This window comes from Falco cherrug, chromosome 4, assembly GCF_023634085.1.
Source record: "Falco cherrug isolate bFalChe1 chromosome 4, bFalChe1.pri, whole genome shotgun sequence".
Classification (NCBI taxonomy): domain Eukaryota; kingdom Metazoa; phylum Chordata; class Aves; order Falconiformes; family Falconidae; genus Falco; species Falco cherrug.
In genome coordinates this window covers 51527820-51540644 of record NC_073700.1, presented here as the reverse complement: position 1 = coordinate 51540644, position 12825 = coordinate 51527820, and the positions used below count along the sequence as shown (strand labels likewise).

Sequence of the window (12825 nt, the reverse complement as noted above, 5' to 3'; positions counted from 1 at the left end):
CGTTACACCTCCTCCAATCCTACCCAGCAGTACCTCTTCCTCCCATTTTACTCTGTCACAAACGGTGATTAACGTAAGGGGATTTGCTCCTTGCAACCCTTACCTGGCTGTGGTGGGTGAGGCGGTGGCATCTGGTGGTGCATCATAGGGTACGGTGGGGGCTGCTGATGGGGCAGTAAGCCTGGATGTGCTGGTGCCCCAAGGGGGTTCATCCCAGGCCCACTGGAGTGCTGGTGAGACTGCTGTGGGTTCTGACTGTGCTGCTGCTCCATTTGCTGACGAGCCCTCAATTCAGCATATTTCAGCTGCTCCATGTGGAAATTCTGGCGCTCCGTCAGCAACTGCTGTCTCTGCTGCTCCAACTATGGCAGAAGCAGAGGAAAAAGGCAACGTTAAGAACTATATATTTAAGATGTGTTTCTACAAATCAAGTTCCTATCCTACTGATACACAGCTGCCTGATTTCCAGCATGTTTTAGTAAAGGGTCCAGGCTGTTTTCAGGCTGGAACAGATGAACTCACCTTGTTCATCTGCACCTGAAGAATCGCACAGTAATACAACATGGTACTCAATGAGCACTGTGCAGAGCATTCAGCCTCAGCACAATTCTAGAAGAAACTGTAGGTTTTCCTCTCAGTCTTCTGCATGTTGCAATGAGGGAGAACAGGAAACTGAAGAGGTTTTTCTAGGGCAAGCCCAAAGCAGAACATGTGTGCAACAGCACAGGCTCTGTGGTTACAGGTAGGACCCTACTCTGTACCTTTAAAGTGTAGGACTCGGACACCATGACAGCCAAACAGCAGGGATGTGCACTATTAAGAAGAGTATTATGTAAAAAAGCTCATGTAATTTAGTCCAATTAACATAAAATAAGCTACTTCATTTAATTATGAAGCCATGTAAAGGATAAGCTAGCCCAAAATGAAAAGACACAAAAAGCTACAGAAAGTATTTCTTACTATTGGGCATTTATATGATTCATCACTCTCCTCATTAAGTAAGTGTATGTCATTTGACTTATTTAAGAAATCACAATGCATTTCTACATCTACTACTTTTAAAGAAATTTGACACATGGATTTGTGTGACTAGTTTACAAATATTTAATGGGTATTTTAAGATATACTCCATAATTTCTCTGAAAAGCAGGTTGCCAAGGAGACTTCCACATAGCAGAAGTTCTCCACAAATCCCAAAGCTCCATCAATACTTTGTGTAGCGGTTTGACTGCTGACAAAGCACGGATGAAAACAGAGTACTACAGAGCGCGCATTCACCAGGAGAACCAGATGGGGACAGAGCTAATGAATAATACATACTCCTTGTTGGGGGCTGGTTTTCTGCATGTAGGGACTACAATGTGATTATTCATGCTGCCATGACTCCTTTTTCCTTGACCATTCTGATACGTTAGCAGGAAGAACTTAATAAAATGAAGAGGCACATACACCAATGGTGTAATCGTGCATGTGTGGAAACAGATTCCGTAGGTGGCAGGCAGTTCAGAGAAGAATTACTGCAAATGACCCAAACCAAAAGCTTAGGCAAGAAGTACAGCTACACCATACTTTTCATATTCTTTTTATACTCTCTTGTATTCCTGCTTTGCTCTCTTCATGGTATCCTATCCTGCTACAGTTAAAAAAAAGTCTTTACAAGTATCTCCAAACAGCATCCAGCACCTGAAAATACACTTTGTAGGAAAACCAGTGAAAACCTCCCTTCTACACATTCCCTCTCCTCAGGATGAGAAAAGACATTAGGACAGAGGAATAAGGCACAAATGCAAGTTATAACATGAGCTGGTCTTAAAAATGATGCAGAGCCCAAACCACCCAGTTCTGTCCCAGGCTCCTGCACGTGCTGCCACCACATCACCAGCAGGTTCACGGACACAACCTACAGTCGCACCCCCAGGCTCGCATTCAGACAACTTGCAGCAACATGTTTTCTGGAGGGCAGCCCAGCAGCAGTTTGCATTTGCTTTTCCACTCTCCAGGCTCAGTCACACCTGCCATGGCTGTCAGGCAAGAGTGAGGTACCTTAACAAAGACCAGCACGCATCCATTTGCCACAGGATTTCCCTACACAACCCAATTCAGGAAATTAGCCAGAATTCAGGGTACATATGCATGAATACTACACTCTTTGACGACCTTCAAATTTGCAACAGCATGTTGCTGCGCTGCTGCAAAACGATTCACAATTAGAAGGGAGTATTACAAGCACTTAACGCATACCCATACAATACGCATCACTGTACTACAGTTTCATCTTCAGCATGCAACTCCTTCCTAAACAGAAAAGACAGCAAGGTTCTGGGTCAACAAGGCTCCTACCAACACAATCCCTGGTTATACAGAGTTGGCAGCGCTGAAATCACTTTAGCTTAAACGCTGAAGTAAATATGTATTGCCTAACATCTAACACCCTCCAGTCTGCAGCGCAGATTTCTTTCAACACTTAGAATCGCCTTACCTTTACTATAAGAAAAAGCCAGTGCAGCAAATAAGGACATATGCATAAGTGTGCAGTGGCACGAAGGATTTTTTTTTGCTTTTAGTATTTCACTAGATACCCACAATGACAGGTGAAAAGACTGACTTCAATGACCAGGAAGCCAAGGGAAAAATTTATATGCATATTTTCAAGAAGGAAAATGTCACATGCCTCAAAATGGGAAAAAACCCAACCCTGCCACTTACAGAATATAACCTCCAAAGAAAGAAATCTACAGAGAACCTTTTCAAAATAGTTAGGCCCATTTCTTCAGCTGCCAGTCAGTGTCAGAGGCGAACACTACACTGAAATGGTTGAGGATGCTGAGCAATCTAGAAGTTCTTGCTGACATTCTGCTACAAAATAACACAGTTTGTCAAACTATCCATGATTAATGCCAAAATGAGGATGTAAATTCCATTAAATTTACATGGGAGGGCAAATGTGAAAATCCCTGGACTTAGGAGTCAATATCTTCAACACATCTAGAGTAATTGCCTATTGACAAAAGAGGAAGCCACACAACAGAAAACATAGATGACTGCTGATTAAAATGAAGTTCTGAGTCATCTCGACAGTAGCTGGAGAGAAACCACTTCTCTGAAAGCCTGTTGAACTATAGATGAAAGAACACTTCGTAATTGATGTGCAATCCAGCCACGGACAGGCAGAGGCAGCTTCTGCCTGATTTTAGGGTTACACAAGTCTCCAGTAAGGTGTCATTAACAGTCCTACAACATAAATACAGCCCTGCTTGGGATGCACCCTATATATACTCTCTTAAGTGTCCCCACCACCGTCAGCTGGCTAGACCTCAATCAAGACTCGTGGCCAGGCTTACAGCCTCACTAAATTGAGGACAGAAATTAAGAACCTTCTCACTTAGTTTGCCCAGCTCCTCCTCCTCAGTAGTATTTCATCATTGGATTTCTCAACTCTATTTTGATACTTTTGCGGTCCCCAGGAGCAACCACCTTTACCCACCTCCTGCCATCACTGCTTCTCTTGAAGCTGCTGTTGCCCTCTCCAGCTCAGGCCAGCCACCACCATCACAAAATGAGAAGCTCTTACTGCTGAGCATGCATTCCTTCTGTTACCACATCTCACTCTGAGGACTTCCCCAAGAGCTACTGAGAATGCCCTCCAAAAAAAACCTGAACGCTTGAACTACATGATTAAAACCGAGTCAGGAAGGAAAGGCAGCCGGAGCTGGTTTCCCTTCCCTTAGGGAAGTAAGGTTTCCACTCATTTCACTCTCTTTACAGGGAAAAGCCATTCTTATGTCAGATACCATTCATGTGATAAGGTCTGCATAAAAGCTCCAGACCAATTCCACATTCACACTTAGATGACAGGAGTAAGGATTAGGAAGCAAACCTAGGATACCACCAGTTTGCTGCTTATGGTAAAGAGAAGATGCTAGATGAAGGAGAGGGCTCAGATGTGACTACAGGAGGCAATTATGAATTCTAGCTGAAGGAGAAAGACCTTCGATAAAGGTGAGGAACAGCTGAAGTTGCTAGTTTTCCAGCTGTTAGCATACACAGACCTTTGCAGTAAATGATTTAATCCAGAATCCCTACTTACTGCCTCTTTCTCTCTGTCCATAATGGTTTCCAACTCCTCAAAATGGCGAAGTTTTATCTCCAGCTTCTTCATCTGCGTTTCCACCAAAAGGGCAACCAGGGACTTGATCTTTCTTTCTTCCACTGCTGCTAGGTGCTGAGGAGAAAAAACAGGTTTTTGCTTTACGCACATTACACAAAATAAAGTGCTTTAAAGGGAACAAAAAAGCCAATTATGCATCTAGCTTTAGCTATCCTATTCCACTTCTGGACAGAAAACAGGGCATTGCATTATCAATCTTGTGCTTGGAACCAGAAGCTCTTGGAAGATTATTAAGCTTTTAATCAAATAAACAGGTGTCAAGTTTTAATACAAGAGGTATTGTGGATGCTCAGTACTCATAAGCAATCCAGCTTTGCCGCGAAGCCTTCCGAGTGCTGTGCAAGAGAGAGCACTTTCAGTGGAAATGCAAATGAGGGAGCAAGGGTACGTTCTACCGAGTCAGCTGTAGGTCATCCAAAAAGCTTTCACCAAAACACACACAGGAGGCTTTTACCTGGAACAACTCACAGAAACCCTGAGATGACTCTTGCCTGCCTTTGCCATTAAAATATTTTTTGCGCAAGTAAATGAGAAGCTATGTATCTAGTTAAGCACATTCCCATTACATGCAGCACCACACCACTAAACCGTAAGCTTTCTTGGCACAGCAGTTCCACCTTGGGCTACAGAGAACTTGCAGAGAAATCTACACAGATATTAGAAGAAACTGTTAAAAAAAATTACATCTCCAGTTTCCTTTTATAACCAGGTTGCACAGTATTCCTACTGCAGAAGAAAGTTGAAGGCAAAACTGTATTTAAACTGCAAAAGTGAAATGCAGGAAAAGGCAGACAGATTTTTTTACAAGCCTTTAGCTTTACACCATGTACATATACACACTTACCCATAAATGATATAGGATATATATGCGATACATGAGACAGCCTACAAAAGTGTTTCACATTCTCCAAGTGTGAAAGGCATGTTAATGATGCCTGCTACTAGCTTTTGTTAAAAGCCTGCTGTTCAAAATGAAAACACACTTAAAACACCCGTCATGGGTACTGCTTGGGAGTCTCTGTGTTAATAAAGAATGTTTCCCCGACCATAGTGTCCAAGCAAAGCCTTGCTGACACATCCAAGGGCTGAGGGGGAAGGAAGGCTGGCTTTTGAGAAGGGAAAGGTGAGGGGTCGAGAGGAAGAAGGGAAAAAGAAAAAGCTGGATCTCATCCAGCCCAAGCTGTCAACAGAGACTCATATTTAGCAAGCTGTGCCCCAAACTCTGGCTCAGAATTGGGAGAAATACTGAGCTGGAGAAAAGCAGCATTATAAAACTCCCTGGTAATCCTAACTCTAAACAGAATTCCTCAAAAAACATCTGGTATTGTTTCCATCACTAATATGTTGTGTCATTTGACAGCCTTCACCTCTGGTAACCCACCAGCAATAAAGCAAGTCTTCAGTAAATGTAGGCAACGTACATTCAAGACTCTCACTAACTTTAATTTAAAATCGGGTACAGTTTGAAAGAACCAGAGCAATCCCCCAAGTTCATTCAACAGCACGCCATGGTGAAATTCAAGGTCAGTTAAATTCCGACTAAATAGTGCTGCACACACTTGAAATAAACTAACTGAATGGCTGACAGAACTAGAAAATGTAATGTCAATTAATACTGTGTAGTAGAACAAACTCAACTGTATGAAAATGAGTGACGCAAGCACCTCTGTTGATACACGGAGCCTTCTGACAGCCACTGCAGCTTGCTTGATGTGTGCAATTTTAATAATGAGACAAGATTATTGTAAGATCAGCAAGGTACACAATTAGGTAAAGGACAGGTCTCAAAATGCATGTCAGAAAGGAAATCATCATTGAAGCTCTTCCTAAAGAAACCCAAAGAGACTTCTCCTTAGCCTGGCATTACCCAGTGCTTCCACATTGACAAAGAACAAGTCATTACAAACTCTGCAGCTGACAAGAAAATAGTAAGACAGAATTTAACAGTGATTTAAATTGCCTGATAAACACATTTACTTCGCCCATCCCCTAATCTTCTTAAACCCAGCATTAGTTGTGAAATTAGCTAGTCACAGGAAGAGCATGACTGTGACACCTGGTAGAGACAACTGTAAAACTAGGCCACAAGAGAGCTCTGGAAAATGGAGAGCATCCAAGGACTTCTCATTGGAATGCTGTGCTAAAGTCTTCTCATCCACATGCAAGAGCTTCGCTGGAAGCACAACAGGCAGAGAAAATTACTTACTTTCTTCCCCCTTCCTATTTTGTGAAAGGAGACTAGATGCTTCACCTAGCTCTTGTTTTGTGAGGCCAAGAAGGGATAAGACTGCCTTTTATGACCGAAACAGAAGAAATAAAGGTGGCAGATAACTCAGAACTATATAAATTAAGGCACACCATGGGAAAAACATCGTCCTGTCACGCATACATTCAAGCAGGAGACGACGGAGGTCCTACAGTGACCTTCTACAGCAGCAGCACACAGGAACCAGTTAAAAGACAATTTGATTTGCCTAGAAACAGAAGACGGGATGTAGCTGCCTGCAAAAAGAAGACACATGATTTTAGGCATAGGGTCCCTTCTATTCCTGAATTTTACAGTTCTAAACTATAACACACAAAAGAAGGGGTTGATAACCAAAGCCTTTTCAATTCGGTAGGCAGAGTGCTGCAACGGTACAACGGGTAGTGGCTGAAGCACATCAGACTAGGAATAAAGCTTAACTGCAAAGGTTACCACCAACAGAAAAAATTATGTACAATTACAGGAGTTTTTGCATCACTGGAGTTCTGATATCAGTGTCCACTAGAAAAGATATACTCAATCACAGCTACCTCAAAACAGGAATTCAGGGAAGTTATGAGATCAGTGTTATGCAGGAGGTCAAATTACAATCAGAACGGTCCTTTTTGCCAGTGTAAGTGATGGATCAAGAGCTACAGCAGCAGCTCTGCAGCTCAGTCACAACCGACAAAAGCTGAGAGCAATCTGCAAGAGAGAGGACATTTTCTATCAGGTGCTACTTACACATAGAAAGAAAAAAATAGCTTACACTGATTTAGGATTCTGAGAAGAAAATGAGGAAAAGGGACTTGAATTCTAATATTGCCTGTACAAAAGCCAAACCTGTAAAATGTTGCTTTATTCTATACGTAGTAATACAGAGTCTCACCCCTAAACGTACACATTCCTTGGATACCATTTCTCACAGCACAACTTACTGGTGAAGTCACTTATCCCAAAAGTAAAACACACTTCAAGTGCCTGCCTTTAACCCCTGTTTCTCCTTAGAAGCTAAGTGCAACATTCCTCTGTTGTAAAATCGTAAGGAAAACAACTTTGTACCAGCTCTTCACATGACCAGGTCTGGGGTTTACTATGAAGAACTGAATTACTCTCTCTGACAAGACAGATCTCACTGAAAGCCTTAATATTGTCTGGGGTTTTCAGTGGAAACAGAAATCCCTGTTGAACTTGAATTGTACCCTAAAGTGTGAACATCATAATTATAATACATTACTTCCTGTAATACAGAGACAAAATACTTCTAGAATATCATTATTGTTATTATCACCATAATGAAAGCGGCCATTAGCCAAGTCCCTTCTCGCTCTAGCACTTGTTATCACCAAAGGAAGGAAAATAGATCATCTTTATTTGGAACAAGTAGCCTTCCATAAAACAGAGATTAAATTTCATGTCTCCATATATACATATATGCGCGCAGGTTTTTTTCCAGCTTGGCTGAAAATATCTGTAAGTCTGATGAACTGAAAGTAAGTTACTGTCCATACAAGAGCTTGGTGCTGGAACACCACGGGTTCAGGTGCAGACGGGCGAAGTGATGCACTACAGCCAGTCAGGACTGCGCTTGACCGCAATGATGAACCTGAAATTTGTCTGCCAAGTGGGATTCCACGCAGGTAGGGTGCCTGGCTCTGACACTAAGCAATGCTGAATTCATGCAACTCGTGATTTTAGAACTGGGCTTGAAAGGAAGTAACAAAAAATATCCTCAGATCTCACGGGTTCATAAAGGACAACACCTATCATCACACCATCTTCAACATACGTGACAGTTGGGAAATAAAGCCTAAAGTTAAAGGGGTAAGATTCAAAGATCAGACTGGAAAAGTCAGTATGACACATGCAATGCCTTATTATGCCCTGGAAATCCATCAGGAAACATACACCATCCATGCTTTGCTTTTTATAAAGGACGTGACAGGGAACAGCACAATTTGAATCTAAAAAATATGTGACTAGAGAACAGATTTTGAAAAAGGTATTCTGAGAGAAGTGAAAGCTGTCTGGTTCCTGCAAAAAGAAAATGAAAGAAAACAGGCAATTAATAATTATATGGTAAAGAAAAACTATTTGATAGGACACAGATTCAAACCACAGCTCATTAAGAGACTACAGACAGACAAACAGAAGTTTAATGATAGGAAGACAAAAACGTCCGTTTAACAGACACACAGTACCTCTTAATAAAAAAATGTTTAAAAAACTGTAATGCTAGGACTGAACATCACACTATTTTTAGAAAACAGAGTCCAGAAGGCTTGTGTGAAGTCCACAGCACAAAAGGCAGCCGAAGGGTTTGATCACCCAGACCTGCGCCCTTGGCACTACAGGCAGACCTGTCAAGCAGAGAAAGGGCTTTCCAAGAAATGATAAACACATTTTGGGGATATTTCTTAGGATATTCATCGACCTCACAGTCATAAAAGTAGCTGTCTAAATTAAAATTGTATGCTATTTCACTTAGGGGTTCCAACAGAAGAAACTGAAGAAGGCACTTGTGCTCCTTCAAGGTATAGAGATTAGAAGATGGAATTGCACAGATCTGAAACAAAGGACCATTTTCAGAGGAGTTCCAATGCGAATGGGAAAGCAAGCCAAGGGACATTTGTACAAAACAGACCTTTGCTTTGGTGGCAGCTGAGGCAAGGGCAGCAGCTGCAGCTGTAGCTACGTTTCCTTCCGAGATTTCATGTTCCACTTTCTTCTTCCCAGCCTCATTTTCTTTGTCTTTGCTTGCATCAACGTTCTCCTTGTTCTCTTCTGCCTCCTTTTCTTCTGAAAGAGATTTCCCGCCAAGTCTGTTATGTGCATTCTGCCCTCGTTAACAGTATCGCGTCAGGACAGGAATTGCACTACGCGCACTCGCTATTAGTCAAATTAATTCATCCACATGCTGTCACATTTCTACGTTATACTACTGCTGCTCGTCCAAACGCTGACAGGGGAACAATTCCCATCTAAGAGGATCTGATCCAACAAACAGGGCAACTTTAAAAGCTTTTAGTTTCCATCCTGTCAATTCATCCGCTGCCATCAGCTCACGCACCAGAACAATTTCAGCTGCATTTCCATAACAACAAATTCTACATTACACCAAATGCAAACACTTCTTGTTCTACCTGTGCTAAAATACTGAATGTAAATTCCAGGAAAAAACAATATATTCATGTGGCACAAGGGAAACATGTAAAAATAATTAAGGAAAATGTCTTATGTGGAAAAAAACAGTACTCAGCCTGTCAAAATAAAGGCTCCACATCACAGGGAAGCTCGACTAACATTAACTTCTAAGAGCAGAAGTGAGCAGTCTCATTTCTTTGCATCAAAAATGATCAAATGGCACGCGATACAGGCAAAATAAAATAATTTATATGACCTACACGCACTCTGCCACTGCAATTTTTTCACCCAGTCACTACACACAGTGAAAGAAAGCTCAGCTGAGGTCTAAAAAGAGTTCAAGAAAGAATTTACTGGCTGAGCTTTGCAGTGAAATTAAACTAGAATATTTACTACTGAACCATGAAGCAGCCTGACGCACAAGAGGAAATATTTCTGCCACAGCTGAGTTTATAGACTATTCCAACCACTTTGGAGGAAGGCTATTAAAGCTAACACAGCTTGAGGAACGGCTGGGAACCATTACCTGGCTTGGTGTCTGCAGTCACTTCACTGTCTTGCTCTTTTTCTGGGTTTCTCTCATTTTCTCCTTCTTGTACTTTATCGCCTTCCTCAATTTCACTCTCTGCTTTGTTTTCAACCTAAATGGGATGAAAGATTGTTTGAAGGATGAGAGATATAGAAGACATTTACTGTTAACTTCATTTATAGCTTTTGAATTAATTTACTATCATAAAGGAAGACATTAAATTTTAAAGGCTGACTGCTACTTAAGCCCATTTTGACAAATCGTAACTAAAATCTGAATAAAACAAAGTAACCGCTATACTGCCCAAAGTCTGTTAGATTCAGTAACCCAGGCCAGCTTGGGTTTATCTGAAGGTACAAGAAATCCTCAGCTAGGAAGGCAGACACGGACATGTTCTGCCCCCATTTATTCCCGTACTTTGTGCATAAGCACTATACCCTTTCCAGTGCCTACGTTAACAATTCATACAGCACTCACCTATCTGCACAGCCTCAGATTCTGCAGAACTCATGGCCACAACAGCCTGCTGTGGCAATAAACGCTACCACTGAGTTACGCACTGCAGGAGGGTGCTTCTGTCCGGGAGTCTGTGGCAGAGTGTGAACATCATTTTTCCCTCAGAGACACTCCAAACTGACCTGAATGTTTCTCATTTACTCTGCTCCACAGAATAATTCATCTTTTCAAGCTCTGACGGAGTCTTATATCTAGCTAAGTGCACCTGACTATTTATGAGGAAGGCAGCAAAAGAACTACCAGAAAACAGTGAGGAATAGCACCAAGACTACGCGCAGCAGCCGTTAGGTCGGTTTTATCTCGTTCATTTGATGAAGCAGGCAACGCAGAAGTATGACCCTGTTGCTGCAGACTCAACAAGCACCCGCCATCATTTATTTAGCAGGGTGATGTTTAGATTTCAGGATATTAGTTTAATTCCAGTTCAGGTCTGAAACAATCACAGCCAGCGCCATTATTGTAGGCTATCTGAAAAGAGGTGCTGGGTTTGTAGACATGGTGTTATGAAAAAGTCCCAAACAATTGCATTCCTGTAGGCATTAATTATTGCTTGAAGGAATTAATTTCTAAGTATCTGATCTTTACGGGCAGGATGCATCATACCTAATGCCAGGAACACACAATACACACACATCTATAACCAAGAGTTAGCCCAGACTTCTTGCAAGAAGTTTTATTGACCAGCTCAGCAACAGGCACCCTGGTTCTTCGCCTCCCACATCCCCCAGGCTGCACGTAACTCGCACAGCCACCGGGGAGCTACGATGCAGCTGGGGCCACAGCTTCACCCAGGTTCACTGCCCAGCTCCACACCCCGCACTCAGGAACGTCTGCCAAACACCGTGAGTAACCCCAACTCACCCATTTCCTGGAAAGTCCTATCTCTCTGATCTCGTCTGAACTGAAACTGCATTTAACTTTGGAAAGGCTATTTGTCACAAGACAGACTTTTCTAGGGCAAGGCTTCAGAGTGGTGCTTGCTTTAGCCCACAGTGTCTTTCTGCAGACTGAGTCTCTTAATTCATTTGGTATCGCCCAGTTTACGTTTCCTCCCAGTCCAACCTTTTTTCCTCAGGTGTGGAAAACACCACGCCAATGTCTCATTGTCATTTGTCTGGCAGAAGAAATGTCTCTGTATGGTTTGAGACTACATCACTTGTAAGAAAACAATGCACTATGGAGACTGAAACCTGTTCCCTATGGACGTACATTGACCAGCACACTACCGTCTACCTTTCTTATCGGGCATTTTAGAATGTAGGAATTTGGGTTTGCAAATGTCAGAAGTATCTTTTTCAGGACCAGTGTACTGAGCCAAGCTTACCTTCTCAGACTGTTGCCCATCTGCCTCAGTTTCCATCTTTTCTTCTTCAGCTCCATCTGAGGAAACAAATAAGTATTCAGAATCCCCATAACATCAATTTATCACACTCAACATTTATTTCAGGGTCAACTAACATTTTCTGTTCTCTACTAATAGCGGTTTAAAGAAAGTTGTAACACTAAACTCCTGGAAGACTAAAAGCTTATTAAACTAATTTTAGTTTCAAAGATCAAGTTTACTTCCAAATTTAAATTTAACTGTTTTTTCTTTTCAGCCCAACAAGCAAGATAAAATGTTAAATTATCTATGCTCTGCTGAAACCTCCAGTCTATCCATGTAGTGAGAAACCACCAAATCTATCAATTCTAGCTAAAGGACAGTCTGATGCACAGTTCTGCAGTATTCAAGTCAGGGTAATTCCCACTGGTAAGTCATAGTATTATAAAGTGTTTTTCTCAATACAGCCAATTTGATTCTGTAGATGGTTGTCAGTTACGTGATTAACCTAAATTATGGTACTGCCAGACTTGTAATTCCTCTTTAGCACAAGATCCCCTGAGCTGCTTTCGATGAAAGGTCCATCCAGAGGCATTGTCATGCGCTGCAGGTCAGCTGAAGAATTAAATTCCATTTTGCAGGTGGCACAAATCCCAGAATTCTCCGAAGCAGACTTCAAAATTATTCAACACCAGCGTAACATTACACACGTTTATTAAAGCACTAATACTGTTCTTAAACACTAAGGATCTCTTGTCATTTCCGGCCTGAAAACCACCGCACCGGTGTGACGTGAAACCCTGCACAGCAAAACTTCGTCCCACACCCTTCGCACCCGCTGCTCTGCACAAACACCACGGCCAACTGGTTCCCCAGTCCTGTACGGCTCTTTGTGCTGTTCC

General features: G+C 42.1%; 1 protein-coding gene across 1 annotated transcript in view; it reads right to left on the bottom strand.

Annotated features, from left to right (window-relative positions):
- The window catches only part of SMARCC1 (SWI/SNF related, matrix associated, actin dependent regulator of chromatin subfamily c member 1), a 90702-nt gene that overhangs the window by 16840 nt on the left and 61037 nt on the right, over positions 1–12825 (bottom strand). Inside the window, exons 22-26 of the mRNA XM_055706822.1 lie at positions 11927–11982; positions 10084–10198; positions 9058–9212; positions 4088–4222; positions 104–362 (exon numbers count right to left, since the gene is read on the bottom strand). Coding sequence (XP_055562797.1) covers positions 104–362; positions 4088–4222; positions 9058–9212; positions 10084–10198; positions 11927–11982 — 720 coding nt within the window. The remainder of the gene's footprint in view (positions 1–103; positions 363–4087; positions 4223–9057; positions 9213–10083; positions 10199–11926; positions 11983–12825) is intronic.